This window comes from Micropterus dolomieu, linkage group LG06, assembly GCF_021292245.1.
Source record: "Micropterus dolomieu isolate WLL.071019.BEF.003 ecotype Adirondacks linkage group LG06, ASM2129224v1, whole genome shotgun sequence".
In the NCBI taxonomy this organism is placed as follows: domain Eukaryota; kingdom Metazoa; phylum Chordata; class Actinopteri; order Centrarchiformes; family Centrarchidae; genus Micropterus; species Micropterus dolomieu.
In genome coordinates, this window is record NC_060155.1 from 5,903,840 (window position 1) to 5,912,598 (window position 8,759).

The 8,759-nt window shown below is 42.1% G+C and overlaps 2 protein-coding genes across 2 annotated transcripts in view; both read right to left on the minus strand.

Moving 5' to 3' along the window:
• Positions 1–8,759, minus strand: part of LOC123972163 (acyl-coenzyme A thioesterase 6-like) — a 186,849-nt gene that overhangs the window by 50,451 nt on the left and 127,639 nt on the right. The window lies entirely within an intron of this gene.
• LOC123972161 (zinc finger E-box-binding homeobox 1-like) overlaps positions 3,188–8,759 on the minus strand; it is a 54,709-nt gene continuing 49,137 nt past the window's right edge. Inside the window, exons 8-10 of the mRNA XM_046051447.1 lie at positions 7,456–8,670; positions 5,446–5,617; positions 3,188–4,906 (exon numbers count right to left, since the gene is read on the minus strand). Coding sequence (XP_045907403.1) covers positions 4,644–4,906; positions 5,446–5,617; positions 7,456–8,670 — 1,650 coding nt within the window. The 3' untranslated portion in view covers positions 3,188–4,643. The remainder of the gene's footprint in view (positions 4,907–5,445; positions 5,618–7,455; positions 8,671–8,759) is intronic.

Below are 8,759 nucleotides of genomic sequence, written 5' to 3' on the forward strand. Positions count from 1 at the left end.
TCTTTAGCCCAGGTAAGACGCTTCTGACGTTGTTTGTTGTTCAGGAGCGGCTTGACAAGAGGAATACGACATTTGAAGTCCATGTCCAGGACCCGTCTGTGTGTGGTGGCTCTTGATGCAGTAACTCCAGCCTCAGTCCACTCCTTGTGAAGCTCCCCCACATTTGAATGGCCTTTTCCTGACAATCCTCTCCAGGCTACGGTCATCCCTGCTGCTTGTGCACCTTTTTCTTCCACACTTTTCCCTTCCACTTAACTTTCTATTAATGTGCCTTGATACAGCACTTTGAGAACATCCAACTTCTTTTGCAATTACCTTCTGAGGCTTTCCCTCCTTGTGGAGGGTGTCGATGATGGTTTTCTGCACAACTGTCAGGTCAGCAGTCTTCCCCATGATTGTAAATTCCACTGAACCAGACTGAGAGACCAATTAAAGGCTCAGGAACCCTTTGCAGGTGTTTTGGATTAATTAGCTGATTAGAGTGTGAAACTTTGAGCCTACAATACTGAACCTTTTCACAATATTCTAATTTTCTGAGATGTTGAATTTGGGGTTTTCATAAGATGTAAACCATAATCATCGAAATCTTATCAAATAAAGGCTTGAAATATCTCACTTTGAATGTAATGAGTCTATATAAAATATTAGTTTCACCTTTTAAGTTGAATTACTGAAATAAATTAACTTTTGCACGATATTCTAATTTTCTGAGATGCACCTGTACTGTACTGCGCATGGACTCTTGATAGATGAGCGATGATAGATGTGTTCACAGGTGCTTTAAATTACTCTGATTGATTAAACCGCTAGTTGAGTTGAAGTTGGGTGGTGCTACGCCATGTCTTGCCAAGAAGGTGCAGGAGAGTGTGGAAGATGTCAATCAAACACAGCTTGTACTGAGAAGAGGTCTAATCAGGCAACGAAAGTGAAAACACCTGTGTGGTTGGACTGAATGTGTGTTTAGAGGTTTTAATGGTAAACAGGAGGATCGATTTAAAGGAACGCTATTTGGACTGGGAGCAGACTACGATGACTGTAAGCCTGTCTCTCTGTCTGACTCAGTTACTTAACTCAAATTTGTTAGTGTCCAGAATTAATGAGGAAGGAGTGAATTTGTCAACCAAGAGAAGGCATGTCAGTATTAACCTACCTGACTCTGAGCCATGTAAACAATTTGCCATTGCTGCAGTTACACCTGACACCACAGTGCTCTCACTACAATCCTCCCTCCTTTTAAACACAATCAGATGGGCTCCCTTAATACATTTCACATTTAAAATACTATTTGTAGCCTACTATGACTTGACTGAATATGTGATGCTTATTTACTGAGGGATGTGCATATTGCCCAGATGCCCCTGCTAATAAACACTGTAATAGTCAATGCCATTGCTTTCCACCTTGCATATATCCAGAGTTGTAACCTTGACTGAAAGACTAGAGCATCATTGTGTTTTAAAATGTGGAGCGCCATCTGGCCCATGTATTGTCTGGACCGGTCTTTACAGATGTTGCTGCTGGAATGCTCACTCTAGCATTGGTCAGACACAAAGTCTTGCTAGAGAGAGGGAGAGAGAGGGAGAGAGAGTCACTGCAAGCTAGCACAAATTTAACGTTACTGTTACTTGCTGGGGGAAAAATGCAGCGGGGGTATAGGAAGGTCAGGCTCTGTAGCCAGAGATCCATGTTTGTTTCAGTTCAGGGAGAGCAGTGCAAAAGTGATTCAGTGATAGTTATATGAAAGGTGCTTTAATGTACCTGTTTGTTGGGTTGATTTCATTAGTAAAAACCTTTCGAGTAAATAGTATGTAAAAGTTAAACATCTCCTCACTGGGATGAAGCAATATAGGCTCAAAAACAAGTATGAAATATATATAAATAAAAATGAGACAGCCCACCAGGGACGAGCTCACTCTTTGAGGGTCTGGGGGCTTTCCACATAGGAAAACAGGGTCTGGGCCAGTATTTATCAAGCTTCTCAAAGTGCCATTTTTGTCTTAAGTGCTGAGAATTCATGAAATTTACTCCTACTTTTAAACTTAAGAATAAAAGCAAGTTATCAAATTTCTCAAAGCTAAGAATCACTCTTACTCTCCCAGTTATTTAAGACAGCTCGAGAGGTCTCCCAAGTGGTTAGGAGCTGTCAGTAGGGGCTTGTGATGGCGCTGTGGAGACAGATGCATCTTTCAGGAGAGGAAGAATGTTTCTGAATAATTTGACGACACGCAGTTCAGAAGACGGGGTCGGACAGCGCAGGCATAAACTCTGTCAGCGAGTTGGTCAGGGACGCCATCTCACCACTGACTTTATACAGTAATGCGTTTGTAGTTAAACGACAGCTCCACACACTGTCACACGTTTCATCGACTTCCCAACAACACCCCCCGTAATCCGACAGAAGCAAACACAGTTCATGCAAATAGCCGGCTTCACAGGAGCAGTAGACGCATTTGATGGCGCTCATATAAAGATAAACTTTGTTTTTATCTTTCATTTATTAATGTGTAGGCCTATATCATAATGTATTCTCTTAAATTCTTTATTGTTGAATGTGTGTTGAACAAACTCCTCTTAGAAATTTCACCATTCAATGTGAATTTATCTGAGAATATTAATAATAAATAAGATAATCTATTCAGTGATTGGTCCTTGGCGACATCGTCATCCAAAATCCTGTTTGCGGCACAGCAAAGTGTCGCAAATCAGCACTAAGACTGACACTTAAGATTTAGTCCTACACTTCACTGAAATTAGGACTATGATGCTTGATAACTAACTTTTAAGCACAGCTTTGAGCCAAGAATTTTTTTACTCTTAAGTCAGTTGTTAGCAGTGTTCTTATGAGAAATTCTGAGAAGCTTGATAAATACAGGCCCTGGCCTCTTACTATTTAGCCCCCCTTCTTGGCATGACCTCATTCTTGATCAATTTATTTAAGACAAAATAAAGATATCCTCTCCAAAAAAATTACACACACATAACATCTAAACATAAATTTCTGCACTCTTGACCAACCCTCAGTTTAATGTAATGCTGGTCTCACATGATGTACATTCTGTCACGTCTGTCTTTAATCACCTGTTTGGTCTTGCTGCTTTGATTTAAGAAGAAAAGAACAGCTGGCCCACAAACATCAGGTGCATCATGAAAATTCATTAGAATAAGATTAAGCCCATGTACACTCAGATGACAAAATTATGTTTTTATTGTGCAGCAGTTTGCTTTGGGTAAAAGTGCATTATAAGTGTGCATTTTCATTACCTGGACATTAGTAGTTTTCTCCCATTAAAAAGCTACTCACACCCCTGAGGGAATACTCAGACAAATGAAAAGGTAACATTCTCTTGGATAGCCAACATGCTGTTAGAAATCAGTTTTCAACTCATCTTTGTTGGCACAGACTAAACTCTTGCTTCGTCATATTATAGCTCCCCAAATCACTATCAAATCATTGATTTTTTCCCCCCCTCTAATTGCACATGACTTTTCCACACTGACATCAGCCATGCATATAATCTGCCATTTTGCCATGGGAGAAACTGATGGTTAGATTTCATGGATTTATATACTGAGATCTCCAACTTATCAGCACTCAGGACACTGGCTTAAATTAATAATCATGGCTCATAACTCTATTTATGAATGATTAGTGCCGATTTCTGCTCTCAACACATCTCTTTCTGGTATTTTGAAAAGGTGTTTTGGATGGTCTTCTAGCGCCACCTGGTGAAAGTCCTTTTTTGCTTTGATACATGTGATGAACAAGTTCTCTTCCTCAGTTTCTGGCAGTTGGACATTCTGCTCAGCCCTGATCCCAGTTCATGTATTTTTATTTCTGAGCATAATATTTTTCTGCACTCCAAATTATTATAACCTATTAAATGTAGTCTCACTAAGACCAGAGTACAGCAGGTAAATTAGAACACACACACACACACACAGCATCATAAGGAATCCCACCTCTCTAAAAAGGTCCAGAATTAAATGTTTATCATTCATCCACTACGATGACACCTTCAAGTTTTAACCTCCTTTTACATTCATTCCATTTATAAAGGTGCACAGTACTGGAAGGCAGAAATGTAATGTACCTAGGCAGTTTTAGTAAGATACATTTACAAACAAGTGATAAGTAGGCATACAATGCATGAGGCATGTATCCATAGGTAAACCAGGAGTACTGTAGTGCAGAGGTTTGTGTTCGTAGAACTAAATAAAATAGTAATTTAGGAGATTTCATTGGCAATAAAAAGGCATAGAAATCTTTCTCATCTTTACAGGTTAAAAAGGTTTTCAAAAAATAAGATTAGTGACACTGACCAAAAAAGGCCAGATGAAAACAAAACAACCTGGCAACAAGTTGATGGGTGAATTTGACTTCTATAAATTATTATTAAACACTGAAATCATTTTCAATAGAAAAAAAAACCCCTCAGATTTTCCTTTTTATCTGCCGTCTGTCACAGTCCGCCACTTCCTCCGTTTCTTCAGTTATTTCCCTCCATCTCTTCGCCCCCCCACCTCGATCTCCACCACATCATGAAGTACCTCCTCGTCCCACCACTTCTTTCCTCCACCACATCATCCTCATCTTCCTCGCCCTCCTTCTCGTATGAGTCCAGTTTAGAGGGCGGGGTAATGGTTCAACTGTCCGACTGCGGTCCGGGGCCCAGACTGCCGAGCTCCAACTCAGACCTGCACGGCCCTGAGCTGGAGCCAAAGTTAGGCCCCTCCTTCTTGCAGTTAGAGTTCATGTGCTGGGAGTATGAGCCGGAGTGACCGAAACGCTTCTCGCACTTATCACACTGGAAGGGTTTCTCACCGGAGTGCAGCCTCGAGTGTTCAATCAGGTGGTGTTTGTGTTTGAAGGCCTTCTTGCAGATGTTGCACTCGTGGGGCCGTTTTCCTGCAGATGACAGGACAAAGAGTCAGACAGGAACGCAAACTGCCTTTCCCTGCAAAGTAACTCAAACTAAACTGAAACAGTCAGATGAAAGAAGAGTAAAACCTACAACTGATCATTTGTGGAAATGTATTATTAAAAAAAATTTCAAATAAAGTTCCAGTAGTCTAAGCGTACCTGCATGTCTTCATATGATTCACCAATCAAGTTCTATTTAGAGTGTAAAATCCCCAAAATACATCGTCCCAATGCACTTTACAAAATACACAGACATAAAACACAAAAAGAGTGATAAAATACAGAAGGCACAAGATCGAATACAAGATGGAATACAATCGGCTAGGGAAAAAAAAAAAAAAAGATTTAATAACTAAGTTTGCTAAATCCTGCACTAACTAAAAGCTTTAACAGAAAAGTTATTATCCCCCCCCCCCCTTTAGTCTTATTACTTTTTCCTACTTACATTTTTGGAGCTGAACCAATTAGTTGATCAGCTGATTGCATGACAAATGTGTTCCTATGTTATTAATTTTAAGGCATACCTGTGTGTTCATATTTGTGCCTGCTCAGGCAGCTGGCCCTCCGGAAGACTTTAGAGCAGAGTTTACAGGGCTTCGGCTCCAGTCGTTGCTTCTTAATCGGTGAGGCCGAACCCGAGTCATTCTGCTCCTCCACTGTGGAAACACAGCCAGAGCTGCTCTCCGGCCTCTTCTCCTGTTAAATGCAAGAAAATTACATTTTACTAACAAAAGTGAGGAAAGTTCTACCCCAGTCCAGTGATCACTTTTAGAATCCCCCTATTGACTGTGAGGCCTGGACGGTGAATGTTACTGTATGAATCTCTTCTGTTGATTCAGTTGTCCTTGAAAATAATACCTCAGGAGCTGCTCGTAGTCAATGTTTAAAAACTAAGTCTGAAAATGTGATGGCATGTAACTCAATGATAATAAGGCAGGGTTTTGGTTTTATAATCTGTCAGACATGTTAATTATAGGCTACAGTCTGTTTTCCAAATATAAACAAGGATATTAGACATGCCTACCAAACACATAATCCATCATGTAAATGTCTGGCCTGGTTACGCTATAAACTGCAAACACTTATTTGGCCACAACTGATTATTCCGTTAAAAGAAACATTTAAGTTTCACAAAGACAAATGTGCCATTACCACGGACATAAAGTGATGTTTATTTACACATTATGGCTGTTTGATCCAGATGCAGCTGTAGTGGTAAAGAGACTGGGCGATAAAGTTACACGCTGCGCGCGCTCCCGTGCAAATCACTTTTCGGCACCACACCTGTTTGCTCTGCACTCCAGTCTTTCTGGCCACGTAAAATCTGATTTCAGGTCTGTTAACACCTTATACAGTCTAAGATTAAGACACAATTAAAAACAGGGACGTCTGGTGACCCTAAATAAGGCAGCAGCTAAACTCCTGCTAAAGGTAGCTTGCTATGCAGATCTCAGTAGCTGCCATCAAAATATTTAATTAATATCATGATTTGCAATCATTTCTTAGATAGATCAGTAATACATTGACTTTACAATTGACTATAAGTTTAGATATGAATAGCACATTTGATTCATATTAGCTATGGACTTAAACTACTTAAAATGCTGAGACAACAGATTTTATAGGTAAATCCTGCCGTTTCTCTAAGAATACAGTGAAGGTTATCTAAAAGGGAGAGTGCAGCATCTGCATTGTGTCAAATAATCCGCTTAAAAACACAGAAAATGCAAGCGTTAGCAACATTAAACACTTTTCTCTCTCTCTCAACTTCACTGCTTTTGTAGGCAAGTAAAGTCCTCTGGCATGTTACCTGAAAGAGAGCCATCAGGTAGAGGAGGACTGCCAACCATTTCAGAGACAGAATTTCAACAAGAATTTCTCAAAGGGGGGGGGGGGGGGGGGGGGGGGGGGGGGGGGGGGTCTGTTTGGGGAGCATCCAAATTATCATGGCTTAGCAAATTTGGTTAGTGCCCATCATCCTATCTAAACATTTCACATTTTTGGTTTATATCACGAGATGTAACTTTTTTTGTAAATGTTTATGAAGTTGATACATCTACAGTCATAAATGGAATATGAGATTGTGTCATTCTAGTACAAATAGTTAACATGTAAAAAAGGGGCCTGTTCTGCCTAGCAAGTCATCTCCAACAGACCTATCTAGCGTGTATGATGAGCTCAGTGACTACAGAAGAGTCTTTCAGGTCAAGAAGTGCCATGTCAGCAATACAAATACAGATGCTAAGATACATGGCTTGTTAGAAGGTGCTTGTTTACCAGCCTCAATTCCAGTTAGAATTCAACAGTTGATAATTAAACAGCTTTAATAAACCATTAAGTCATTTATCAAGCTGCTCCAGTTTGCAGGTGAATATGAATCAAATGCATTACCAGGAACATTTGTCACAGTAGCTAATGCAGACTGACTGGTGAGTGGCTACTAGGACATCTTTTTAACAAGAAATCAAATTAAATTTTCTAAGAGCCCACAGAAGAAATACTGTTTGGTAAACATAATGTTGAACACTACCAACCTTGTGGCTGTTCAGCTCAAAGGCTGTAGTGTTGTAGGTGAGCTGGGGGATGTTAATGGCGCTGAGACAGCCCCTCGTGCCCTGACCACTGATGATCGCTAATGTGCACAGCTGTTGGCCAGTGAGGATGTTGACAGATCTTCCGGTCTGAGGTGTGGCGACGTAGATGGGTTGACCCTCCAGCTGCTCCTTCCTCAGGCAGGGCAGGTTCATGGGCTGTTCCTGCTGCTTGGCGGGAGGCACTGTTTCCAATGGTGCTGTGATACGTTTAGGGATGGAGACGTAAAGCGGCTCTGCCTGGGAGTCTGAGGCCTCTGGATCATCTGGCTCACTTTTAACAATGATGAGGTCCTCTGTGTTGAGGCTTAGTGGTGAACAGTCTGACGGAGAAGCGCTGCCAGATTCTGATGAAGCTTTGTTGGATGTATCTTTAATGCTGTCTTCCACTGCCTCTCCATTCTGATTTGAAGTATTCTTTGAGCTGGAATTTGTGATTTCAGTCTTTTTGGAAACTGCTTTAGCGTTTCTGCCCACATTTTTCCTAAAGTTCATTTTGGCAAACCACTTTCTGACCACATCCACGGGAATACTCACAGACTCGGAGATCTTTGTCAGCTCCGCCTCGCTGGGGTTGGCATTGGAGGCAAAGCAGGTCTTGAGGAGTGAGAGGAGATCGTCCATACACTCCTCCAGCGTCACCCCCGCCTCGTTTAGCAGAGCAGCGAACGAGGGGTCCAAAGCGGCAGAGTCAACTGCCTCCCCATTGGCTGCTTTCCGGTGCTGGAGGAGGTGTAACGCCTCTAGGTTGTCGGGACAGTCGTCGCATAGTAAACATGTACTGGTGCTGCTGACTTTTGGCATCTGAGCTGTTTGGGCGTCAGAAGTCTTAACAGATTCTGTCTGTGTGACCGCCTCTGTCTCCATGATGGGCACCGATTCTGGTTCTGCCTTTACAATGGTGAGGTCGGCAGCCTCTGGTGTTGGGGTTCTATCTGTTGGGGTGGGGTCTGCAGCAGTGGTGACAGTGGGAGGAAGAGGAGGATTGTTTTTGGCAACAAGCGGTGCAGGCTGGGTAGTGGCAGTGGTGGCGGCTGCAGGGCTGATGCTGTAGTTGATGATGATCTTTGTGGTGCCGTCATGATCCACAAAGGCCGGCAGGCTGATGATCTGCTGCTGGGGCTGCTGGACTACAATTCCCTGCTTCCCCTGTGTCACCACCCCGTTAGCTGTACCCAGCACCTGCCTAAGTATGTTTCCGTCCATCGCCACCTTGAGCACATTCTGCAGGTCATTCAAATTGATGC